The 27,505-nt window shown below is 47.7% G+C and overlaps 1 protein-coding gene across 1 annotated transcript in view; it reads right to left on the reverse strand.

The window, feature by feature from the left end:
* LOC143815210 (serotransferrin-1-like) overlaps positions 1-26,961 on the reverse strand; it is a 166,909-nt gene extending 139,948 nt beyond the window's left edge. Inside the window, exon 1 of the mRNA XM_077294224.1 lies at positions 26,835-26,961. Coding sequence (XP_077150339.1) covers positions 26,835-26,898 — 64 coding nt within the window. The 5' untranslated portion in view covers positions 26,899-26,961. The remainder of the gene's footprint in view (positions 1-26,834) is intronic.
* Positions 26,962-27,505: the final 544 nt, after the last annotated feature.

Below are 27,505 nucleotides of genomic sequence, written 5' to 3' on the forward strand. Positions count from 1 at the left end.
CTGCAGCATTATAGGAGCATAGTGGCACTGAAGCTGCCTGGATACAGTGATCTTGGCAGCACCAGAGCAGCACTTAAAAGTTCTATAAAAAAAGAGGAAACTGAGCATTACTAATAGACTGCATTCCTTGCCTAGGGGACTGGCGACTACTAATAGACTGCAACGATGGCTGGAACCAAAACAACAAGTAGTAAATGTTGAAATGAAGAATTCCTCAATTCTTAAAAATAGAGAGGATACAAAAACTTTGTACCTATTTAATATATTGAAAATAACTTTAATTTCAGAAACAGTGCAGCATGGAAGTTCAAGTGGCACTTGTGTCTAAGAAATTCTACTAGCAAGTATGTATTCTGTAGTTAAGCCCCTGTTTAGATGAAAATCTGCCATTAAATATGACTGTTGGCATGTACAACTGATCCAGATCCTGCTTCCCTTGTCTCTACTGCAATATGTTACGACTATCTGGAGAAAATAAAAGACAGCAACAGGCTTACCTGTCTTGGAGAAGGCACGGGATCAAAATCCACCATAAACAAGAAATCCAAAAAGTGAAAATCCAGCACATCTAAAAAAGTACAAAGCTTTATTTTCCAATAATTAAAGACATGGCAGTGAAAGGATGGCATGAGTAAGAAGCATTTGCCTCAAAACGCATCCACTTTTATGATCTAATAAGGGACTTTTTCCATACAATTTTTGAAATGCCATCATTTCCCTGCTATGTTTTTCATTATTGTAAAATAAAGCTTTAAACTTTTTACATGTGCCGAATCTTCGCTTTTTGGATTTCCTATCTGGAGAAAATGCAGATGTACATCATGTAAGTGTAAATATATGTGTAATGTGTATGGGTGTGTATTATATATAGTAACATAACAGTACTATATATGTGTATGGTTTCTGAAACTCATAACTTTGTGTGCTTGTTTTTTCTCCGCTGAGCTGATGTTTATATTGATACTATTTTGAGCTACATATGACATTTTGATCCTTTTTATTGTATTTTTTTTAGCGCGTTGACCGAAAAACTGTAATTCTGGAGATTCTATTTTTACTTCATGACATTTAACGTATGGTTTAAATAATTTTTTTAACACTCTTTTTAGTGAAAGATTCCACAGGAAAAAGTTACAAACATATAATATCACGGTATAAGGTCAGAATGATTCAAACAGTTACCTTTTTCCATTCAATACAATATCATGGAAGTAACATTACACTCTCAATAATAGAGTGAACAAATAAAGAAAAGGGAGCAAACAGAATGGTATATTAGGACAATTTCCGTTATCAAGCATTGCACTCTCAACTAACTTAAGGTACCGTCACATTAAGCGACGCTGCAGCGATAGCGACAGCGATGCTGATCGCTGCAGCGTCGCTGTTTGATCGCTGGGGAGCTGTCACACAGACCGCTCTCCAGCGACCAACGATGCCGAGGTCCCCGGGTAACCAGGGTAAACATCGGGTTGCTAAGCGCAGGGCCGCGCTTAGTAACCCGATGTTTACCCTGGTTACCAGCGTAAAAGTTAAAAAAACAAACAGCACATACTCACCAGCGCGTCCCCCAGCCTCTGCTTCCTGCACTGACTGAGCTCCGGCCCTAACAGCACAGCGGTGACGTCACCGCTGTGCTTTCACTTTCAGTTTAGGGCCGGCGCTCAGTCAGTGTCAGGAAGCAGAGGCTGGGGGACGCGCTGGTGAGTATGTGCTGTTTGTTTTTTTAACTTTTACGCTGGTAACCAGGGTAAACATCGGGTTACTAAGCGCGGCCCTGCGCTTAGTAACCCGATGTTTACCCTGGTTACCAGTGTAAAATATCGCTGGTATCCTTGCTTTTGCTGTCAAACACGGCGATACACGGCGACCTAGCGACCAAATAAAGTGCAGACCTTCTAGCAGCGACCAGCAATTTCACAGCGGGATCCAGATCGCTGCTGCGTGTCAAATACAGCGATATCGCTATCCAGGTCGCTGCAACGTCACGGATCGCTGGCGATATCGCCTAGTGTGACGGTACCTTTAGCTGGTTCTTTATCAGAATTCAGGACACATACCAATCAGGGCCTGTGGTGCTGTAAAAGGTGTAGTGCTGGACGGAAGATTTATTTCTCCCAGCAGGATAAGATTTGGCCTGGTTTTTCCCTAAGGTTGAGGACCTGCAGTGATGTCACGATAACGTGATCAGCCCACGTGATAGGTACCTCACCTGTGGGTGTGGTTAGAGTCTATGTAATGGAGGTTTTTTTGTTTGCCACATGTTCTGCGTGAGGAGCTAGGCTGGAGTGAGCCTGAATTGGTTTTAGTTGGTTTACATATGCTGCAAAGGTTGGCGACTAGACTCATAGCAACCCTGGGAATGGCACCTGGCGGACGCCGCTGACCAGGCAGCCGCTTAGTTAAGCCCGTCCTGTGCAAGGGTGAGTCTGAGACCAGTGGCTCTCCAAGCTGGAGTATGTTTGTGTTTTTTTTCCTCTTACTTTCTGCCACTGACTGTTTAAAGTGTTAATAAACCACTGAAGTTTGGACTGAAAGCCTGTGTGTTGCCTCATCACCGCGGCCCTGCCACTGCCTACCAGAGCAAATCCTTACATTTTGGTGGCTTGAATGCGGGCATACGCAGTGAGGCCTGACTGTTTTTGCTTATTTTTACTCTGGATTCCAGCTTATGTCCTGGGTGAAAGGAGTGGCGCAGACCCAGTCGGGGAACTCTGCAGAAATGGAGGCCACGATAAAAGTGCTTATGGAGGCCATGCGACAGCAGCAGCAGGCTACGCAGCAGCAGCAGGAGGCCATGCGACAGCAGCAGCAAGAGGCTATGCAGCAGTAGCGGATATTTAATCAACAGCAGCAGGAAACCAACCAGCTGTTGACACAGCACATCACAACGTTGCAGACAACAGGAACTTCACGGGGAATCCATGATGTCCAGAAAGCGATTCGTAAAGCGATTCCCAAAATGGAGAAATCTGACGACGTTGAGATGTACCTGGAGATATTTGAGAGCGTGGCTGAGAGGGAGAGACTACCCTGGGACCAATGGGCAGAAATCATTGCTCCGTTTCTGGCCCCAGGACCTATGAAAGCCCATCAGGACCTAAAACCCCCGAGAGGTGGGAGGACTACACGATCGTCACGGGTGAGATACTGGCACATCTTGGGGTAAATGTGTTAGTCCGGACTCAGCGTGTACACCAGTGGGAGTTTAACCCCTCCAAGCCGGCTCGGTCCCAGTATTATGACCTGTTGCACTTATTCCAAAAGTGGTTGCAGCCTGAGGTAATGTCTCCCACGGCCATTCTGGACCGCATAGTGACTGATACATTTTGGAAGGCATTGGCCCACTCCCTCCAATCATAGGTTGGGCAAGCATCCCCTACTAATGCGCTCCAGATGATGGACCTGATAGAACGATATGTGGCTACCAAAGAGCTCCAGGAAGGGACTCCCCAGAAGGGGACCGGAAGGTTCACTAAATCTCCACCACTGGCTCAGCGAGCAGAGCCCAGGAAGTTGGTTTACATATGCTGCAAAGGTTGGCGACTAGACTCATAGCAACCCTGGGAATGGCACCTGGCGGACGCCGCTGACCAGGCAGCCACTTAGTTAAGCCCGTTCCGTGCAAGGATGAGTCTGAGACTAGTGGCTGTCCAAGCTGGAGTATGTTTGTGTTTTTTTCTCTTACTTTCTGCCACTGACTGTTTAAAGTGTTAATAAACCACTGAAGTTTGGACTGAAAGCCTGTGTGTTGCCTCATAACCGCGGCCCTGCCACTGCCTACCAGATCAAATCCTTACATTTTGGTGGATTGAATGCGGGCATACGCAGTGAGGCCTGACTGTTTTTGCTTATTTTTACTCTGGACTCCAGCTTATGTCCTTGGTGAAAGGAGTGGCGCAGACCCAGTCGGGGAACTCTGCAGAAATGGAGGCCACGATAAAAGTGCTTAAGGAGGCCATGCGACAGCAGCAGCAGGCTACGCAGCAGCAGCATGAGGCCATGCAACAGCAGCAGCAAGAGGCTATGCAGCAGTAGCGGATATTTAATCAACAGCAGCAGGAAACCAACCAGCTGTTGACACAGCTGAGAGGGAGAGACTACCCTGGGACCAATGGGCAGAAATAATTGCTCCGTTTCTGGCCCCAGGACCTATGAAAGCCCATCAGGACCTACCCCTCCCCCCCCCCCCCCCCCCGAGTAGAGGGATGACTACACGATCGTCACGGGTGAGATACTGGCACGTCTTGGGGTAAATGTGTTATCCCGGACTCAGCGTGTGCACCAGTGGGAGTTTAACCCCTCCAAGCCGTCTCGGTCCCAGTATTATGACCAGTTGCACTTATTCCTAAAGTGGTTGCGGCCTAAGGTACTGTCTCCCACGGCCATTCTGGACCGCATAGTGACTGATAAATTTTGGAGGGCTTTGGCCCACTCCCTCCAATCATAGGTTGGGCAAGCATCCCCTACTAATTCGCTCCAGATGATGGACCTGATAGAACGATATGTGGCTACCAAAGAGCTCCAGCTAGGGACTCCCCGGAAGGTTACCGGAAGGTTCACTAAATCTCCACCACTGGCTCGGCGAGTAGAGCCCTGGAAGTCCACTCAAGACTTGTCTGGGGGAGAAAGGGGCCCCATAGCCTACTGGCGGTGCGGGATGCCGCGCGTGCGCAGATGGGGATCGCGGCGGCCATTTTCCTGAAGTTCTTGGCTTCAGGAAAATGGCCGCCGCGATCTCCATCTGCGCACGCGTGGCCTCCCGCTGCCATTTTCCTGAAGCCCCGGGAAGCAGAGCGCTTCATCTGCGCACCCGCGGCCTCGGGAAGATGGCCGCCATCACCGCTAACAACAGTATTCACCCGGCTCTGCTGCTTACCGGGCTGCTGCATCACCTCACCGGGGAAAGGGACCCCTCTGACGCCATACCTCTCACTGCGCCTCCTCATCCCAGCACCTCCTCATCCCAGCACCTCTGCCGGTAACCACTGCTGCAACCCTCCCATGGACACCAGGCTGTGGCGTCGCCCACCTAAGCAGGAAGGGACCCTGCTCAGGTGCACGCCGTACCGCATCACCCCACCTCTGCCGACACCATGCCTCCTGTGACCCTGCTCTGCCACCTCCAGCCCTCAGGTAAGATACTGTAAATTCGGACAATAAGACGGACCCCCATCTTATAAAAAAATATTTTTTTCTGCAATTTTTAACCCAAATTTGGGGTGCGCCTTATGGTCCGGTGCGTCTTATAGTCCGAAAAATACGGTAAATATATCTGGCGATAATTTTGGTATGGCGCAACTCCGAGACCCTACTTTGTCTCGAGCCAGGGAAAATGTACTGTTTATTAACGGGGACCCCAGCAACCTGGGGCAGCCACAGTGTTGCCACACTTTGAGCTAAACCGAGACCTGTTGTATCAAATCAAGAAAATATATGGGGAAATGGTAAAGCAGTTACTGGTACGTCAAGCATATCGTAGACTGGTAATGGACCTAGCACATGCGCATGTACTAAGTGGGCATTTGGGCCAAAAGAAAACCATAGACTGACTTTTGCAGCGGTTTTACTGGCTAGGGGTCCATGAAGAAGTTAAACGGTATTGTAATTCCTGTCCAGTGTGCCAGGTAACCAGCATCTACCTATTATAGAGGTACCTTTCGAAAGAGTGGCAATGGATCTGGTCAGTCTTGTCAATAAGTCAGCAAGGGGGCACAAACACATCCTAGTAGTTCTAGATTATGCCACCCGGTATCCTGAGGCCATTCCGCTTCGCCACACGTCAGCTAAGCTCATAGCAAAAGAACTCTTGGTTATGTTTTCTCAGGTGAGGATTCTGCAAGAGATTTTAATAGACCAAGGAACCCCTTTATGTCAAAAATTATGAAAGAACTCTGCCATTTGTTAAATGTTAAACAGTTGCGCACATCAGTTTATCATCCCCAAACAGATGGTCTGGTAGAAAGATTCAATAAGGCGCTAAAGAGCATGCTAAAAAAAAAGCAGTTTCTAAAGATGGGAAGGATTGAGATCTCTTACTACCATATTTGTGTTACACCCTACCATACTTACCGATCCGGCCGGCGCGCTCCCGACGCTCCTCCGCTCCTGCTTTCCTCGGTGCTCGTCCCTTTGCCGGTCCGCGCATGCACAGACAGGCTTCTCGCACCGCACGGGTCTCTGGGAGTTCGTGACCCGATGGCTCCGCCCCCAATATGGCGGCGCCCATCGGGTATTTCACTCCAGCACCTGCCCGGGTTAGACGCCTTTGCGTCTATCGTGTTTGCCGGTTCCTTGCCGGTACCCCCTTGGTCTCTTAGGCTCCCTGCGTTTATTCTGTGCCCTGCTCTGCCTCATTGTCTCCTTCCTCCGTACCAGTCCCGTGTTCCAGCCTCTGTGTCAGTCCTGTGTTCCAGCCTCCGTACCTGTCCTGTGTTCCAGCCTCCGTACCTGTCCTGTGTTCCAGTCTCCGTACCAGTCCTGTGTTCCAGCCTCCGTACCTGTCCTGTGTTCCAGCCTCCGTACCTGTCCTGTGTTCCAGCCTCCGTACCTGTCCTGTGTTCCAGCCTCCGTACCAGTCCTGTGTTCCAGTCTCCGTACCAGTCCTGTGTTCCAGTCTCCATGTCAGTCCAGTGTTCCAGCCTCCGTACCTGCCCGGTGCTCCAGTCATCTTCCCAGCCTAGTGTTCCTGCCTTCCTAGCCGGTCCTGTGTTTCCATCGCTCCCAATCTTCCGTGAATCCTCTTCATACTGGTTAGTACCTAACGTCCTAGGCTAGTCTCTTATCAATGCGCCTGGGTGGCACCACTTCTCCTGTATTCTCTGTCCCACCTCTGGCTCCCATACTAGTCGCCCCTTTGGTTCCGGCAGTCGCGGCCTCACCCCCCTTGGGCTTGTCCCAAACACTCCCTGTATAGGGGGTGGTTCCATCTGGTCCGCTCGCCCTCGGGGGCTCTGTAGCCGTGACCCAGAGGGTCCACTTCTTGAGTCGTGACAGTACGCAAAGGCCATGGATCCCGCCGGAGCCGCAGCCGCTCAGAAGGAGTTAGTTTTCTTGCGGGAAAACCAGTCTCGTATGATGTCCTTCATGAAGTCTATGAACTCCCGTCTCTCGGCCCTCCAGTCCTCCGATCCGGGAAATGCCTCTCAGCTGGCCAGCTTGCAACAAGAACTGGCGCAGCAGCGCGACGCTCAGTCCCATATTTTGGGGTATATGGCTTCTGTAGATAGTCGTCTACTTTCTCTCCAGGCTGCCGCGTCTGTTCCCGCACCAGCTCTTGCACCTCATCCCACTCCTCGTTCGGCTAAGCCCCCTCGTTTTAATGGTGATCCCAAACAATGTCGGGGATTTCTCAATCAGTGCCGTCTTCACTTTGAGCTCCTTCCCTTGCAGTATCCCACGGATCGGGCCAAGGTGGCGTTTATTGTTTCGCATTTGGAGGGGGAAGCCTTAGCATGGGTTAATCCACTTTGGGAGCGGGATGACCCTGTGGTCCTCCAGCTCACACCATTCTTAGAGACCTTTCGTCGAGTGTTCGATGAGCCAGGTCGTTTGGCTTCCACCACCGAAGCCTTGTTCAATCTACAGCAGGGGTCCCTAACCGTAGGGCAATATGCAATTCAGTTCCGAACTTTAGCTACCGATTTGGGTTGGAATAATGAGGCGTTAGTCGGGGCTTTCTGGCGGGGGCTTTCCAGTCGTATTAAGGATGAATTAGCTGGCCGAGATACTCCTACAATTTTGGAGGATTTAATTTCTTTAGCTACGTGAATTGATCTTCGCTTTCAGGAGAGAGCCCGGGAGAAAAAATTTCCGCGTTCTTCTATGACCTCTCGCAGGCCTCTCAGCCCTCGTCCTAGGGTCACCGCTTCAGTTTCTGCCCCTGAACCGATGCAGGTGGATCGTGTCAAACTCTCAGAACAACGTCGCAAGGAGAGGCGTGCCCAGGGTCTCTGTTTTTACTGTGGCAGTTCCTCACATCTCCTTCGTGCCTGTCCTGACCGTCCGGAAAACTCCTCCGCCTAGGTCAGGTAAGAGAGGCCTCCCTAGGTACAAATGAAACCTCTCAACCCCTCACTTTGCCTGTTTTATTGCACGTACATAACAAACGTTTCTCTCTTGAGGCTTATTTAGACTCTGGGCCTGCGGGAAATTTTATTAGGCTAGAGGAGGTAACTAAATTCTCAGTTCCCGTTAGACCGTTAGAGAACCCTCTTCTTCTTGCTTCAGTAGACGGGAGACCCCTGCAGGAGACTATTACTCAAGTCACGCACTTTGTGGAACTTCAGGTTGGGGCTCTTCATAGAGAGAAAATTTCGTTTTTAGTTTTGGCCAACATCTCTCACCCTGTTCTTCTCGGTCTCCCATGGTTGCGTCTCCACGAACCTTTCCTGGATTGGCGTAGGGGCAATATTCTTCGTTGGGGAGATTCCTGTCGGTCTCGTTGTCTGCTGCCGGTGCGCCCTGTTGGTGTCCCTTGTTCCTCTCCCGTCTGTTGTGAATTCGGTTTGTGGGCTCCCCCGGTGGTCTGTTATGGTAGTGTCTCTTATGTGCCTTCCTCCATCTCTGATTACCTGTCGCCACCCTCTTGGGGAGTTTCCTATTTAAGGCTGCTTGGCTGTTAGTCACATGCCGGCCAACAATGTGCTAGTAGCATTCTGTTGCATTCACCTGCCTCAAGTTCCAGTTCAGCTAAGTTGAATTTTGTTTCTTGTTTTGCTATTTTTGTCCAGCTATCTGCAATGTGACTCTTCAGTGCTGGAAGCTCTTGTGGACAGAAAATTACTACTCCAGTGGCATGAGTTGTCACTGGAGTTTAAAGTAATTTCTGGATGGTGTTTTTGAATAGTGATTTTTAGGTCGACCGTGAAGTAACTCTTTCCTGTCCTTCTGCTATCTAGTAAGCGGACCTCACTGTGCTAAATCTGCTGTTCATCCTACGTATGTCATTTCCTCTGAACTCACCGTCAATATCTGTGGGGGCCTACTATCATCTTTTGGGGTTCCTCACTGGAGGTAAGGTAGGCCTGTATATTCCTCTTATAGGGGTAGTTAGATCTCCGGCTGGCGCGTGGTGTCTAGGGCATCGTAGGTACATCCCCCGGCTACTGTAAGTGTTGGGTCAGGTTCAGGTCACGGTCGACCTTAGTTTCCATCACCCGAGAGCTAGTCCGTTTTGTATTTTTTTCCCATGGTCATTGGGGTAACCATAACAGTTTGGCCGGCCCGTAAAAAATCTATGTGTTAAAATATGCACTAAAGTAGGAAGGAGAAGAAAAGGTTTTTTTTTTTTTTTCTGTGTTTGAAAGTGCACCTTAGTTTGATCATTTGTATTCCTTGCTTAAACTGCAGTCTTCAGCCTTTTTTTTTTCTCCTCTCCTCTTAACCTCTGAATGCTTGGGTTACACCCATTTGAAACATGGATCCACAGAGTTTAGTTGCGGGTTTGAATAACCTTGCGACAAAAGTACAGAACCTACAAGATTTTGTTATACGTGCTCCAATGTCTGAACCTAAGATTCCTCTGCCTGAATACTTTACCGGAGACAGATCTCGGTTTTTGAGTTTCAGAGAAAATTGCAAATTGTTTTTGTCTCTGAGATCTCACTCTGCTGGTGATCAGACTCAACAAGTTAAAATTGTTATCTCTCTACTGCGCGGCGACCCACAAAGTTGGGCATTTGCATTATCGCCAGGGGATCCTGCGTTGTTAAATGTAGATGCGTTTTTTCAGGCTTTGGGGTTGCTTTATGAAGAACCTAATTTGGAGATTTGGGCTGAGAAAGCCTTGATAGCTCTTTCCCAAGGGCAAGATGAAGCTGAGATATACTGCCAGAAATTCCGTAAATGGTCGGTGCTTACTAAATGGAATGAGTGCGCTTTAGCAGCTAATTTCAGAGAAGGTCTCTCTGATGCCGTGAAGGATGTCATGGTGGGGTTCCCTGTGCCTACAGGTCTGAATGATGCCATGAAATTGGCTATCCAGATTGATCGGCGTTTGCGGGAGCGCAAATCTGTGCACCATATGGCGGGATCTTCTGAGGAAGAATCTGTGCACCATATGGTGGTATCTTCTGAGCAAAAACCTGTGCACCATATGGCGGTGTCTTCTGAGCAAAGACCTGTGCACCATTTGGCGGTGACCTCTGAAAAGGCATTGGAGCATATGCAATGCGATCGTGTTTTGTCTAGAGGCGAACGTCAAAATTACAGGCGCAAAAATGGATTGTGCTTCTACTGTGGAGATCCAGCTCATGTTATATCAGCATGCTCTAAACGTATAAATAAGGTTGATAAAAAGGTTGATAAATCTTTTTCTACAGGTACCTTGCAGTCAAAATTTCTTTTGTCCGTGACATTGATTTGTACCTTATCATCTGTGACTGTGAATGCTTATGTGGATTCTGGCGCCGCTCTGAGTCTCATGGATTGGTCCTTTGCCAAGCGTTGTGGGTTTGATTTGGAGCCGTTGGAAGTTTCTATTCCCCTGAAGGGTATTGATTCTACACCTTTGGCTAGCAATAAACCACAATATTGGACACAAGTGACTATGCGTCTTACCCCAGACCATCAGGAGATTATTCGTTTCCTTGTATTATATAACCTACCGGCATCCTGAAGGATGGGGTGATATTGTCAGCTGTCTCCCCAGACCTGCGGCGTTCTTTGCAGGAGTTTCAGGTGGATAGGCCTGATCGCTGTCCGCCTGGTAGACTGTTTGTCCCTGATGATTGGACCAGTAGAGTTATCTCGGAGGTTCATTCTTCCGCGTTGACAGGTCATCCTGGAATTTTTGGCACCAGGGATTTGGTGTCTAGGTCCTTCTGGTGGCCTTCTTTGTCTCGAGATGTGCGCATGTTTGTGCAGTCTTGTGATGTTTGTGCTCGGGCCAAGCCCTGCTGTTCTAGGGCCAGTGGGTTGTTGTTGCCCTTGCCTATTCCTAAGAGGCCTTGGACGCACATCTCTATGGACTTTATTTCTGACCTTCCGGTTTCTCGTAGGATGTCTGTCATCTGGGTGATTTGTGACCGTTTTTCCAAGATGGTTCATTTGGTACCTTTACCCAAATTGCCCTCCTCCTCTGAGTTGGTTCCTCTATTTTTTCAGAATGTGGTGCGTTTGCATGGTATTCCTGAGAATATAGTGTCTGACAGGGGTACTCAGTTTGTGTCTAGATTTTGGCGGACGTTCTGTGCCAGGATGGGTATCGATTTGTCTTTTTCGTCTGCATTCCATCCTCAGACTAATGGCCAGACTGAGCGTACTAATCAGACCTTGGAGACTTACTTGAGGTGTTTTGTGTCCGCTGATCAGGATGATTGGCTTGACTTTTTGCCATTGGCAGAGTTTGCCCTTAACAATCGGGCTAGTTCTGCCACTTTGGTTTCTCCATTTTTTTGTAATTCAGGGTTTCACCCTCGGTTTTCGTCCGGTCAATTGGAGTCTTCGGATTGTCCTGGAGTGGATGCTGTGGTTGATAGGATGCATCAGATTTGGGGACAGGTTGTGGACAATCTGAAGTTGTCCCAGGAGAAGACTCAACAGTTCACTAATCGTCATCGGCGTATTGGTCCTCGTCTTTGTGTTGGGGACCTGGTGTGGCTGTCTTCTCGATTTGTTCCTATGAAGGTCTCGTCTCCTAAGTTTAAGCCTCGGTTTATCGGCCCTTATAGGATTCTGGAGGTTCTTAATCCTGTGTCCTTTCGTTTGGACCTCCCAGCATCTTTTAATATCCATAATGTTTTCCATCGGTCATTATTGCGGAGGTATGAGGTACCGGTTGTTCCTTCTGCTGATCCACCTGCTCCTGTGTTGGTTGAGGGTGAATTGGAGTATGTGGTGGAAAAGATCTTGGACTCCCGTGTTTCCAGACGGAAACTTCAGTATCTGGTTAAGTGGAAAGGTTATGGCCAGGAGGATAATTCTTGGGTGACAGCATCCGATGTTCATGCTCCCGATTTGGTTCGTGCATTTCATAGTGCTCATCCAGGTCGCCCTGGTGGTTCTGGTGAGGGTTCGGTGCCCCCTCCTTAAGGGGGGGGTACTGTTGTGAATTCGGTTTGTGGGCTCCCCCGGTGGTCTGTTATGGTAGTGTCTCTTATGTGCCTTCCTCCATCTCTGATTACCTGTCGCCACCCTCTTGGGGAGTTTCCTATTTAAGGCTGCTTGGCTGTTAGTCACATGCCGGCCAACAATGTGCTAGTAGCATTCTGTTGCATTCACCTGCCTCAAGTTCCAGTTCAGCTAAGTTGAATTTTGTTTCTTGTTTTGCTATTTTTGTCCAGCTATCTGCAATGTGACTCTTCAGTGCTGGAAGCTCTTGTGGACAGAAAATTACTACTCCAGTGGCATGAGTTGTCACTGGAGTTTAAAGTAATTTCTGGATGGTGTTTTTGAATAGTGATTTTTAGGTCGACCGTGAAGTAACTCTTTCCTGTCCTTCTGCTATCTAGTAAGCGGACCTCACTGTGCTAAATCTGCTGTTCATCCTACGTATGTCATTTCCTCTGAACTCACCGTCAATATCTGTGGGGGCCTACTATCATCTTTTGGGGTTCCTCACTGGAGGTAAGGTAGGCCTGTATATTCCTCTTATAGGGGTAGTTAGATCTCCGGCTGGCGCGTGGTGTCTAGGGCATCGTAGGTACATCCCCCGGCTACTGTAAGTGTTGGGTCAGGTTCAGGTCACGGTCGACCTTAGTTTCCATCACCCGAGAGCTAGTCCGTTTTGTATTTTTTTCCCATGGTCATTGGGGTAACCATAACACCCGTCCTCTCCGGGCTGCCCTCTGCTTATTCTTCTTTTTCTGATGTTTTTGACAAAAAGGAGGCGGAGTCTCTTCCGCCGCACCGACCTTACGACTGTCCCATTGACCTTGTTCCTGGTGCCCTGCCTCCTAGGGGAAGAATCTATCCGCTCTCGCCTGCAGAAACTCAAGCTATGTCGGACTATGTTCAAGAAAATCTTGCCAGAGGCTTTATTCGGAAATCGTCCTCTCCAGCAGGTGCGGGATTCTTTTTTGTGAAGAAGAAGGATGGTTCCCTTCGTCCGTGTATAGATTACAGAGGGTTAAACAACATCACTGTGAAGAACAAATACCCTTTACCGCTTATCTCTGAACTCTTCGACCGACTGAGAGGTGCACGAATTTTTACCAAGCTTGATCTTCGAGGAGCTTATAACTTGGTTCGTATCCGTGCGGGAGATGAGTGGAAGACCGCATTCAATACTCGGGACGGTCACTATGAGTATCTGGTAATGCCGTTTGGGCTTTGTAATGCTCCAGCGGTGTTACAGGAGTTCGTCAATTACATCTTTCGTGACTGCCTCTACACCAGTGTAGTTGTCTACTTGGATGACATCCTCGTCTTCTCTCCTGATCTTTCCACTCATCGCCGAGACGTTCGCCGAGTCTTACTTCGCCTAAGGGAGAATCATCTCTTTGCAAAGTTCAAAAAATGTGTTTTTGAGCAGTCTTCTGTGCCTTTCCTGGGATATATTGTTTCTGAGGAGGGTCTAAGAATGGATCCTGAAAAGGTGTCTGCCGTTTTGAATTGGCCCCGTTCTTCGGGAACAAAAGCTATCCAGCAGTTCCTTGGCTTTGCCAATTACTACAGACAATTTATCCCTCAATTCTCCTCATTGTCTAAGCCAATCTCTGCTCTGGTCCGTAAAGGGGTTGATCCTAATCTCTGGCCTCCGGAGGCAGAGACAGCTTTCCAAACTCTGAAACAAGAATTTGCTTCTGCCTCGGTGCTTCATCGTCCCGATTCCAACAGGCCTTTTATCCTTGAAGTGGACGCATCATCTTTTGGAGCCGGAGCTGTGCTTTTACAGAGGTCCAATTCTGGACGGTTGGTTTCCTGTGGTTTTTTCTCCAAAGCTTTTTCTCCCCCGGAACGCAATTATTCCATCGGTGACAAGGAATTGTTAGCCATCAAGTTGGCCCTGGAGGAGTGGCGGTATCTTCTTGAAGGGGCTGTTCATCCTTTTGTTATTTTCACTGACCACAAGAATCTAGCCTATGTTCAGTCAGCCCAAAGACTGAATCCTCGACAGGCTAGATGGTCCTTGTTCTTCGGACGCTTCGATTTCGAGCTACAATTCCGGCCTGGAGACAAGAACATCAGGGCTGACGCTCTGTCTCGGTCTTTTCTTCCATCGGATGTAGAGGAGAGACCCGCACACATTCTTGATCCAACTAAGATTGTCTCTTTGGCTCCCCTCGATGTAATCTCACCGCCTCCAGGAAAGACCCTCGTTTCTAATTGTGACAAGTTGAAGGTCTTACGTTGGGGACACTCCTCCCAGTTCGCCGGACATGTCGGAGCTAAGAAGACCCTCTTCCTGATTTCTCGCCATTATTGGTGGCCTTCTCTTCGCCAGGATGTATTAGATTTTGTTGCTTCTTGCTCCACGTGTGCTCGGAATAAGGTTCCTCGACAGCTGCCTTCTGGGCCTCTACTTCCACTTCCTGTGCCATCGGTTCCATGGACTCATATCGCTATGGACTTTGTCACCGATTTACCGAGATCCTCTAATTGCACGGCAATTCTAGTGGTAGTAGACAGATTTTCCAAGATGGCCCACTTCATCTCTCTACCTGGACTCCCATCTGCTCCTGACCTTGCGAAGATTTTTCTACTTCAAGTTTTTCGGCTAAACGGATTCCCTCAGCACATCGTCTCTGACCGAGGAGTCCAGTTTACCTCCCGTTTTTGGAGAGTGCTCTGTGGTCTTATGAAGGTATCGCTAGATTTTTCTTCTGCTTATCATCCCCAGTCCAACGGTCAAGTGGAACGTGTTAATCAAATCCTCATCTCTTATCTTCGGCATTTTACTAATGTTCACCATGATGACTGGGTATCTCTTCTTCCTTGGGCAGAATTCGCCTACAACAACCATACTAGCGAATCTTCATCTAAGTCACCTTTTTTTGTTGTTTTTGGGCAACATCCCGGCATTCCTCTCCCTGTTCTCCCCACCTCAGGCGTACCGGCGGCGGATTCCTTGTCCCAGGAGTTTTCCCAAATTTGGCTGGAGACTAAGGAGGCGCTAGTAAAAGCCAGTAGCAAAATGAAGAGGTTTGCCGACAAAAGGCGTTTGGATGCTCCTCCTTATCGACCTGGCGATAAGGTGTGGCTTTCCTCTCGCTATATCAGACTTAAAATTCCTTCTCAGAAGCTGGGCCCACGATACATCGGTCCCTTTGAGATTTCTAGCCGAGTTAATGATGTAGCATACAAATTGAAATTACCCACCTCCTTACGCATTCCTAATGTCTTTCATGTATCCCTCCTCAAACCTGCAATTTTCAACCATTTCCATTCTGTTCCATCTCGTTCTCTTCAACCAGTCTCCTCTGATGCGTTTTTTGAGGTTAAGAATATTCTCGCCAAAAAGACTGTCAAGGGCAAAACATTTTTTCTAATTGATTGGAAAGGGTTCGGACCCGAGGAAAGGTCTTGGGAGCCTCCTGAGAATATCAATGCTCCTTTAATTTTGAAAAAATTCCTTTCCAGCCCTAAAGAGAGGGGGGGTAAGAGAGGGGATACTGTTACACCCTACCATACTTACCGATCCGGCCGGCGCGCTCCCGACGCTCCTCCTCGCTCCTTCGCTCCTGCTTTCCTCGGTGCTCGTCCCTTTGCCGGTCCGCGCATGCGCAGACAGGCTTCTCGCACCGCACGGGTCTCTGGGAGTTCGTGACCCGATGGCTCCGCCCCCAATATGGCGGCGCCCATCGGGTATTTCACTCCAGCACCTGCCCGGGTTAGACGCCTTTGCGTCTATCGTGTTTGCCGGTTCCTTGCCGGTACCCCCTTGGTCTCTTAGGCTCCCTGCATTTATTCTGTGCCCTGCTCTGCCTCATTGTCTCCTTCCTCCGTACCAGTCCTGTGTTCCAGCCTCTGTGTCAGTCCTGTGTTCCAGCCTCCGTACCAGTCCTGTGTTCCAGCCTCCGTACCTGTCCTGTGTTCCAGTCTCCGTACCAGTCCTGTGTTCCAGCCTCCGTACCTGTCCTGTGTTCCAGTCTCCGTACCAGTCCTGTGTTCCAGTCTCCGTGTCAGTCCAGTGTTCCAGCCTCCGTACCTGCCCGGTGCTCCAGTCATCTTCCCAGCCTAGTGTTCCTGCCTTCCTAGCCGGTCCTGTGTTTCCATCGCTCCCAATCTTCCGTGAATCCTCTTCATACTGGTTAGTACCTAACGTCCTAGGCTAGTCTCTTATCAATGCGCCTGGGTGGCACCACTTCTCCTGTATTCTGTCCCACCTCTGGCTCCCATACTAGTCGCCCCTTTGGTTCCGGCAGTCGCGGCCTCACCCCCCTTGGGCTTGTCCCAAACACTCCCTGTATAGGGGGTGGTTCCATCTGGTCCGCTCGCCCTCGGGGGCTCTGTAGCCGTGACCCAGAGGGTCCACTTCTTGAGTCGTGACAATTTGTTGTTTGCAGTGCGGGAGGTGTATCTACAGGATTCTCGCCCTTTGAACTATTGTATGGCAAACATCCCCAGGGCTTACTTGATATAGCAAAGAGGCTTGGGAGAATCAACCCCCCCACAAGAGTGTGATAGAACATGTTGCAAAAATGCAGGAAAGAATGGAGACAGTCCTACCGTTGGTCCGGGAACACATGAAGCAGCACAACGGTCTCAGAGTCAGGTCTATAACTGGAAAGCTTGGGTAAGAACCTTTAGTCCTGGGGATCGGGTGTTGGTACTTGTGCCCAAAATGGATAGCAAATTTCTCGCAAGGTGGCAGGGGCCCTATGAGATTATGGAGAAGGTGGGACTGGTAGACTATAAGGTACACTGACCAGGACGGAGGAAGCCAGAGCAGGTTTATCGAATTAATTTGCTTAAACTGTGGATAGAGAGCACCTTGGCCGGGACAGTCCGCTGCCTGCATTTCCTGTGGAGAAGGCTCCATTACCTCTGGGTGAGTTAGGAGAAGCCTTCTCCATAGTCAAAATAGCAGATACTTTGTCTCCTAAACAGGTTCAGGAGGTCTGGGAGTTAGCCAAAATACGGACGTTTTCTCTGAGCTCCCTGGACATACTTCCATAATCCAACATGACATAGTCACAGAGCCACAGGCCAAAATCCGACTAAAGCCATATCGGGTGCCTGAGGCCCGGCGACAAGCCATATCGCATGAGGTGAAAACTATGCTACAGTTAGGGGTCATTGAAGAGTCCCAAAGTGAGTGGGCCAGTCCAATAGTCATAATACCTAAGCCTGAAGGGACGCTAAGGTTCTGTAATGACTTCAGAAAACTTAATGAATAGTGATGAGCGAATATTCTCGTTACTCAAGATTTCCCGAGCACGCTCGGGTGACCTCAGAGTATTTTTTAGTGCTCGGAGATTTAGTTGTCCTCACCGCAGCTGTATGATTTACATCTGTTAGCCAGCTTGATTACATGTGGAGATTCCCTAGCAACCAGGCAACCCCTACATGTACTTATGCTGGCTAACAGATGTAAATCATTCAGCTGCGGCAATGAAAACTAAATCTCCAAGCACTAAAAAATACTCGGAGGTCACCCGAGCATGCTCGGGAAATCTCGAGTAACGAGTATATTCACTCATCACTATTATTGAAGTTTCAAAATTTGATGCTTACCCCATGCCCCAGGTGGATGAATTGATAGAGTGGTTTGGGCAGGCACGGTATTTTTCATCCCTTGACCTCACAAAATGATACTGGCAGGTGACCTTAACAGAGGCAGCTAAGGAAAAAACGGCCTTTGTAACGCCCAAAAGGATGTTCCAGTATAAAGTATTACCCTTTGGTTTGCATGGCGCACTGGCGAAGTTCCAATGGTTAATGGATATTGTTCTGCGTCCCCATCACCGTTATACCTCAGCCAATCTGGATGATATTGTTGTGTACAGTGCAGACTGGGAAAGTCACATACACGAGGTACAGGCAGTGATAGATTCTCTCCGACAAACAGGGCTAACCGCCAATCCAAATAAGTGTTCCATAGGGTTGGAGGAAGCTCGGTACTTGGGTTATGTCATTGGGAGAGGAGTCCTAAAATTCCAAATAAATAAAGTGGAGGCAAATAAAAACTGGCCCCGTCCCCTCACAACAAAGCAGGTAACAGCCTTTTTGGGCTTAGTGGGATATTACAGGTGATTTATTCCCAATTTTGCAACGTTGTACGCGCCTTTATCAGACTGCTTGAAAGGTGGGGAGTCTGTGATGGTCCACTGGAATGATCAGATAGAAGAGGCCTTTGTAAAGTTAAAATCAGTACTGTGTGGTACACCGGTTCTGATTACACCAGATTTCAAAAGAGAGTTCATCGTGCAGACCGATGCCCCTGAAATAGGTCTTGGTGCCGTGTTGTCTCAAGAGATTAACAGGGAAGAGCATCCTGTTAGTTTCCTGAGCCGGAAGCGTACCCCAGCCGAAACCAGGTACAGTATTGTGGAGAGAGAGTGCCTGGCCATTAAGTGGGCACTTGAGTCTCTTCGCTATTATTTGCTGGGGAGAACATTTAGTTTGGTGACCAATTATTCCCCTCTTACATGGAAGCTAAGGAGAGGAATGCGCAAGTCACCAGGTGGTTTCCGTCCCTGCAATATTTAAAATTTTCAGAACATCGGGCAGGCAGACTACAGGGGAACGCAGATGCCCTGTCTAGAGTCCCCTGTATGTCATGTGTCCACCCCCATAGGGTTGAACAAAGGGGAGGTATGTGGTGCAGTAAAAGGTGTAGTGCTGGACGGAAGATATATTTCTCCCAGCAGGATAAGTTTTGGCCTGGTTTTTCCCTAAGGTTGAGGACCTGCAGTGATGTCTCGATCGCGTGATCAGCCCATGTGATAGGTACCTCATCTGTGGGCGTGGTTATAGTCTATGTAATGAAGTTTTCTCTAGTCGCCTTCCACGACAGCCACAGGAGGTTGTCTCCATACCCTAATGGGGGACAGGAAGCACAAGAGGTTAAAAAACCCCTCCCACCTCCCATTAACCAGTGTCTTTCCTGTTCCCCATGGGGCATGGAGAGGTTCCTGGTGCGCTGCAGCGGCCGGCTCTAGCAGTGTACCTTATTTCTTTATCTCTTGTGCCGGGCACTGGTGGTCAGGTCCCCAGGGCTTCCTCCTCCGTTGTGCTCCCGTCTCCTCCAGATTCTGGGACCGCATTCCCGGTCCTCCTGCGTCCCCTCGCGGGGATAAAGCGGACCGGTGAGCCCATCCTGGAGGCCTCCCTGAGCTCTCCAGCGTCTCTCCCTCCTTGTGCACGCTGTTCGGAGACCCGGAAGTCATGTGACGCTTCACTTCCGGGTCGGCGCTCCTGTGTGAAGGAGCGTCTCTCATCTGGGATGCATGGCCGAACGGCGTGTGAGGCACGCTGCATCCTCGCACGCCTGCCTGGGACAACGGAGGGGGAGGGGCGGTTAATTACCACGCGCTGGGGCAGCCTTATTTTCTATAAAAGCTGCAGAAGACGTCTCAGGTAAGCCTGCTCAGCATGGATACGTCTTCCCCTGCAGCTGCAGAGCCCAGCGCTCCCCAAGTCCCAGTAAGTGTGGCAGGGATGGGTCCCATTTAAAGGTAGTTTTCTGTGTACCTTCTTATTCGGCTTCCACTCTCATTTCAGGGAGACAAGCCTGGCCATAAAGCTACTACCAAGCGCAAATGTGCTACTTGTAATGCAAAACTGCCCTTAAAATGGGAGAAAAAGTTGTGCCAACCCTGTACGGACAAAATAATCCAGGCTGAACATCCTTCATTAATTGAAGAAATACGTTCCTTGGTTAGACAGGAGGTTCAGACCTCTTTAGCCACGCTCGCTCCCCCTCCACTGCCACCACCACCCTCACCTGGTCCATCGTTCCCCAAAAAGAGGAAGATCCAGGAATGTTCTGATTCCGAGTCTGATGGCTCTAATGCGTCATCTTCGGTTAAATGGGATGTCCTACCTCATAAAACTGCCGAAATCCGGAAATACCTTTTTTCCTCTGAATATATTGAGGAATTGGTGTCCGCAGTGAGGAATACTATGGGGCTTAAGGAGGAACCCGTTACTCAGTCTATACAAGACGAGTTGTTTGGCATACAGACTGATAAACAGCCTGGTTTTCCCGTACACAAAAGTATCATTGATATGATCAATAATGAGTGGGAACTTCCTGAGAAACGGCTAACTACCCCATCAGACTTCAAACACCGGTTTCCTCTGGATGAGGAGTCGATTAAATGGAACATCCCAAAAATAGATGTTCAGGTGGCTAGAGTTGCAAAAAAGACTGCCCTGCCGTTCGAAGACTCCTCCCAGTTAAAGGATCCATTAGATAGGAAGATTGAAAGTCTGCTCAAAAAATCTTGGGAAACTTCCACTTCGGCCCTCAGGTCTAATATTGCATCCACCTGTGTTGCCTGGTCTCTTTTCCGCTGGATAGAGGAGTTAGAAAACCACATCTCTCAGGGTACTCCAAGAGATGAGCTATTGGACTCCTTGCCTATTTTACATAGAGCAACTGGTTTTCTTGCAGACGCCTCCCTAGAATCTATCCGTATAGCTGCCAGATCTCTAGTCCAGACAAATTAGGCCAGAAGAGCTCTCTGGCTTTATAATGTGGAGTGGGGATGTCACTTCAAAAATAAAGCTGTGTTCCATTCTCTTTAAGGGTGACTACGTGTTCGGGCCCTCATTAGATGACATCCTGGAAAAAGCCACGGACAGGAAAAAGACTCTTCCTGAACAGAGGCCTCCCAGGAAGCGTTTTTTTTTCGGGCCTCCCAGTCCCAGCCCTCCCAGGTTAAGGGTAAAGGGAAAACCGGCCGATGGAGTTATGCTAAGGGAAAACCCCAAAATATCCTTATTCCCCAGCAACCGCAGCAAGAAAAACAATGACTCCGATCCGGTGGGGGGGAGGCTTTCGAACTTCGTTCTCAGTTGGCAGAATATCTCCAACAGCCCTTGGGTCGTAAGTGTTATCCAACAGGGTCTTCTTATAGAGTTCGAGGCACCTCCCCCCAGGATCCTAAGAGTCACCTCCCCGTCATCTCGGGAGACTCAAAAACTGATGATGTCAGGTTTACAAGATTTGCTGACCTCAAGAGCTATTTCAATGGTCCCGGTGAACGAACAAGGGGAAGGGCATTACTCCCGTATATTTATGGTAAAAAAGCCTTCCGGACAAGCCCGGATCATAATAAATTTAAAAGCTCTCAATCAGTACATTACTTACCGCAAGTTCAAAATGGAGTCAGTGAAATCAGCCATCCCTCTAATAGCTACTCATTCATATATGGCAACAATAGACCTCAAGGATGCCTATTTTCATATCCCGATACATCCTCGTCACAGGAGATATCTAAGATTTGCGGTCAAGTTAGATCGCAAGATCCTGCATTTTCAATACAATGTCCTCCCCTTCGGGATCTCCTCGGCCCCAAGGGTTTTCACCAGGGTCATGGCGGAAGCTGTAGCTCATATCAGAAACCAAGATGTCGCTATAGTACCTTACTTGGACGACCTCCTAATCATTGGTCCTTCCGCCAAAATTCTCAATCAGAGGATTGCCAGAACTCTAAACAGTTTACGGCTTTTGGGTTGGATGCCCAATCTGAAGAAGTCTCATCTGTTACCATCAAAGGTGATAAAGTTTCTGGGGGTCCTATTGGACTCGGAAAATCAAAAATCCTTTCTACCAGAAGAGCACCAGAGGAACCTGATATCCAAGGTTCTAGACTTCTAAAAACAGAGGTCTCCTACTCTGCGGACAGCAATGTCTCTTCTGGGGTCGATGACGGCCTGCATACAATCAGTCCAGTGGGCTCAGGCTCGCTCCAGGATTCTGCAGGCTCATATTCTGGAAAACTGCAATGGAAATCCAAATTTCCTAAACAAAAGAGTGTACACTCCAGGGAAGGTAAAAGCCTCGTTAACCTGGTGGGCGATCCAGGTAAATCTGCTAAAGGGAGTGGACTGGACACAAAATCCACTGGTGACGGTGACAACGGATGCCAGTCAAAAAGGCTGGGGGGCGATTGTGTCGCAGGTCCCATTCCAGGGCCACTGGAATCAGAAAGAGAGTTCCAGTTCTTCCAATCTCAGAGAATTGATGGCAGTGGAGAAGGCCCTTCTAGCCGCCAGCAGTCTAATTGTAGGTCAGCATGTCAGAGTTTACTCGGACAATATAACGACTGTAGCGCATCTCAAACACCAAGGGAGTCCGAAGTTCAACCACTTGAGAGTAGTATCAAGCAGAATTTTTTGCTGGGCAGAGAAACATCTCCTCTCTCTTTCAGCAATACACCTCAAAGGGTCGGGAAATATTCATGCAGATCTCCTAAGTCGTCACGACTTACAACCAGGAGAATGGAGCCTGAAGGCGGATGTTTTCAGAATGTTAACAAACAGATGGGGCTGTCCCGACATAGATCTTTTAGCATCCAGTCAGAATGCACAGGTCGAGAACTACTTCTCTCTAGACCCCAAAGACAAGTGTCAAGGAGTAGACGCCTTTTCTCATACATGGAGGTTCCAACTAGCATACGTGTTTCCTCCAATACCGTTGCTTGCAAAGACCCTTCGGAAGATCCGAGACGATCAAGTCCCAACTATCCTGGTTGCTCCGGCATGGCCGAAAAGGAGCTGGTACCACCTCATCAGAAAGTTACAGGTGGATGGTCCAGTTTTTCTACAAACATCAGAGGATCTACTACTCGAGGGTCCCTTTTATCATCCGAACCCCCAAAAATTCAAACTGGCAGCCTGGCTATTGAAGCCCAGGTATTAAGAGTGAAAGGTCTTTCAGAGTCAGTGATTTCTACTTTACAAAAATCCAGAAAGCCTGTCACCAACGCTATCTATAGCAAAATTTGGAAAAGATTCTCCTCGTGGTGTCACCCTCATAATCCTGACCCCTTCCATCCTAACATCTCACAAATATTAGATTTCCTACAAAAAGGTTTGGAGTTGGGGTTGAAGCCGAGTACATTAAAAGTTCAAGTATCAGCTTTGAGTTCTGTCTTTGACCAAGACCTTGCAGGTCATCGTTGGATAAAAAGGTTTATGGTCTCAGCATCAAGACATTGTCCAAAACAGCAAATTTTTGTACCGTCATGGGACTTAAACATAGTCTTAAAGGGCCTTACGGCTTCTCCATTCGAGCCGTTGTCATCTTGTTCCTCACAGCTCCTGTCCTGCAAGACTGCCTTCTTGGTTGCCATTTCTACTGCAAGATGTGTGGGGGAAATACAAGCCCTTTCAATTAGAGAACCTTATCTTAGCATAAGGGATGATTCCATTGTGTTCTGGCCAGATCCATGTTTTCTTCCGAAAGTGGTGTCAGAATTTCACCGATCACAGGACATAGTCCTCCCATCGTTCTGTCACAATCCTACAAACTCGGAAGAACACAGATTTCATACCTTGGATGTACGGCGTATAGTATTACACTATTTGGAACAAACTAAATCCTTCAGAATTGACCAAAATATCTTCGTTCATTTATCTGGCCGAAACAAGGGCAAGAAAGTAGCGAAGAGTACCATTGCCAACTGGATAAAAAAGGCCATTACTGAAGCGTATCTAGCTCAGAATATTGCGGTTCCTGCTGGCCTAAAGGCTCACTCCACCAGATCTACCTCTGTCTCTTGGGCTGAAAGGGCTGGTGCTTCCACGGAGCAGATTTGCAGGGCTGCAACATGGTCTTCTCTACACACTTTTACTAAGCATTATAGATTGGACTTCTGGTCCAACCGGGATCTAGTCTTTGGCCGGAAAGTTCTTCAGGCCGTGGTCCCTCCCTAAATACAGAATTGGTTGGCATTCCTCCTGTGGCTGTCGTGGAAGGCGACTAGAGAAAATAGAATTATTCTTACCGTTAATTCGGTTTCTAGGAGCCTTCCACAACAGCATTAATTCCCTCCCGATGTTCTTGGATATTTTTCTGAGAACCTAAAAGGTAACCGGTGCTATGGGTTCAGTTGTAAGTCACTGGTTAATGGGAGGTGGGAGGGGTTTTTTAACCTCTTGTGCTTCCTGTCCCCCATTAGGGTATGGAGACAACCTCCTGTGGCTGTCGTGGAAGGCTCCTAGAAACCGAATTAACGGTAAGAATAATTCTATTTTTTTTGTTTGGCACATGTTCTGTGTGAGGAGCTAGGCTGGAGTGAGCCTGAATTGGTTTTTGTCAGTTTACATATGCTGCAAAGGTTGGCGACAAGACTCATAGCAACCCTGGGAATGGCACCTGGCGGACGCCGCTGACCTGGCAGCCACTTAGTTAAGCCCGTCCCGTGCAAGGGTGAGTCTGAGACCAGTGGTTCCCCCAGCTGGAGTATGTTTGTGTTTTTTTTCTCTTAAGGTACCTTCACACTAAACGACGCTGCAGCGATATCGACAACGATGCCGATCGCTGCAGCGTCGCTGTTTGGTCGCTGGAGAGCTGTCACACAGACAGCTCTCCAGCGACCAACGATGCCGAGGTCCCCGGGTAACCAGGGTAAACATCGGGTTACTAAGCGCAGGGCCGCGCTTAGTAACCCGATGTTTACCCTGGTTACCATTGTAAATGTAAAAAAAACAAACACTACATACTCACCTTCTGCTGTCTGTCACACGTCCCTCGCCGTCTGCTTCCCGCACTGACTGTGAGTGCCGGCCGGAAAGCAGGGCACAGCGGTGACGTCACTGCTGTGCTCTGCTTTCACTTTACGGCCGGCGCTCACAGTCAGTGCGGGAAGCAGACGGCCAGGGACCTGACGGACATCAGAAGGTGAGTATGTACTGTTTGTTTTTTTTACATTTACAATGGTAAACAGGGTAAACATCGGGTTACTAAGCGCGGCCCTGCGCTTAGTAACCCGATATTTACCCTGGTTACCACTGTAAAACATCGCTGGCATCGTTGCTTTGGCTGTCAAACACGACGATACACGCCGATCTGACGACCAAATAAAGTTCTGAACTTTCAGCAACGACCAGCGATATCACAGCAGGATCCAGATCGCTGCTGCGTGTCAAACACAACGATATCGCTATCCAGGACGCTGCAACGTCACGGATCGCTATCGTTATCGCTGCAAAATCGTTTAGTGTGAAGGTACCTTTACTTTCTGCCACTGACTGTTTAAAGTGTTAATAAACCACTGAAGTTTGGACTGAAAGCCTGTGTGTTGCCTCATCACTGCGGCTCTGCCACTGCCTACCAGAGCAAATCCCTACAGGCCATATCGGAAGTAAACTCTTTAAGTCTATATATATCATACATCACATTCCATATGTTTAACAGAACACACATCAGGGCTCGTAACATGAGATTGACGAAGTCATGGCATTAGGGGATAAGTGCATTAAGTGTGAGTCACACCATCTCTCCCATATCTTATGGAACTTCTGGGGACATCCTTTATTTTTATATAATATATTCTCATATGATATGATATCATTCACTAATTTTTTCCACTGATTAATAGTAGGAGGCTTCCCCCATCCATCTTAGTGCTATCGCTTTCCTATCATAGTGCAACCACATTTCTTCGTCCTCAATACCCAAGATACATATCTCTGGACCACATTAAATTGGTATCCCAATTATCCGTTCTAATGTAGTTATCACTTCAATTTCATATCAAACCTATATCAACTAGGGGGTATTTGTCATCCTTAAGGTCCTTAATTGGGTTTTGGTTAATTATAATGCCTAAATATTTGAACTTCTGTACTACTTGTAATCCAAAAACCATAGGTTTAGCCATATTATCTATAAATGGCATGACCACAGATTTGCTCCAATTAATTTTGAGACCTGACAATTTCCCAAAACAGTTAATGAGGTCATTTGCCTTCGGGAGGAATTGCTCCACTTTATTTAAGAAGAGCACCAGGTCATCAGCATATGATCCCACTTTATCTATTCTGGAATTTATGTTAATGCCCTCTATCAAAGGGTCCTGTCTGATCTTACGAGCAATAGGCTCTATCGCTAGAGCAAAGAGCATCCACCGATAAAGGGCAGTCTTGTCTGGTTCCTCTACCCAGATCAAAGTATTCCAACAGTATACCATTTAAAAGGATATTAGCTCTTGGCATGCAGAAAAGTAATTTAATCCAACTACAAAATTTATCATAGAAACCAAATTTCAGAAGCACACATTGCAAAAATTTCCACTCCAAACAATCGAAAGCTTTTGACATGTCTAAAGAAGTTATCACTCAAGGCTCCCCATATTTGTCACTTATCTGTGTTAAAACTTGATACGGTGGGATCAGTGTTCCCAATGTGACACTGAGCTTTAGGTTACGCCTGTGTACAGACATATGAATCCATTCATGTAAGCAGTGCAGAACCAAAATTCAAAAAGTCCAACATTTTGGAGCACATTTCTATGAGTTTATCAATTTGCTTCAGTCATAGAGGAGATGACTGCTGTGACGTACAATCTGAATCTTTTATTTTGTCTGATAAAAGTCAACTGTCTTTGTTCAACTAGTGAATAAGTGACATACTGTATATGTCTAAAGAACAGCATGTGGCACTCAAAAACCAAAACTAAACCTTTACATACGGCTGAGATAGTATTTTTATTACTGTCTCGTAGCTGTTCTGGGAATATGTACAGCATTATATGTTCATTATTAAGACTTTTCTACTTATATGTTTCTTACTGTTTGTATGAGGTCTTATTATTGCACCGCTTTGCTTTCTTTTCGTCCTAACAAAAGCAGAGAAAAACTGAGTAATAAAGTGAATGTGTTTACTGAAGCCAGCTTCCGGCCTGTGTTGTGCCTGTTTCTGTAATCCAGTGCAATTCTGCAGTTTGCAGCCACTTGTGCACACTTGCCAAGTAATGTGGTAATCTCTTACCCACCTGAAGCCATGTAGTGAAGCATGGCAGAGAGGAAAAACACACGCAGAAAATCTATCAGATGCATGCTTGTGGAGATATCTGCTCACGTGCTGCTCTGCCGATGAGAGGTACTGGAAGTCCATCACAGGATAAGGGAGGGGAATGAAAGAGGGAGACAGACACAAGGCTACACATGGAACACATTAATATCATATGTATTACCCTATGGACCATTTCTAGCCTGATGTCCTACAGGCAACATAACATAACAATGTAATATTCCAGGGGAAATCAGGTTCATTTAACACATATTTTTTCTTCTCACACAGCTTAATGGTCAGAGTCCCTTTTCCCATTACGCCACGGTTTGCCAAACTATCCCTAACACCATAAGCCCTTCATCCTTGGCTGTTTGATCTTGTAATATGACCCAGGACCTATATCCAAAATGGGGTCACTTTTGGGGATTTAATGCCGTTTAGACACATTAAAAGCTCTGTAAATGTCACTCACAATCTATTAAAACAACATCTGCACTTTAGAAGTCAGATAGTGCTCTTTCTCCTCCGAACCCTGCACTTGAGGTCAAACACCAAAAATTGGATAACAAGTATCCAGACCAAGACACCACTCAATAAAGAGAAGTAATAGAAAACTAAATAAAATAAGCAAACTTTATTAACAAATTATAC

The sequence above is a fragment of the Ranitomeya variabilis genome, chromosome 1 (assembly GCF_051348905.1).
Source record: "Ranitomeya variabilis isolate aRanVar5 chromosome 1, aRanVar5.hap1, whole genome shotgun sequence".
In the NCBI taxonomy this organism is placed as follows: domain Eukaryota; kingdom Metazoa; phylum Chordata; class Amphibia; order Anura; family Dendrobatidae; genus Ranitomeya; species Ranitomeya variabilis.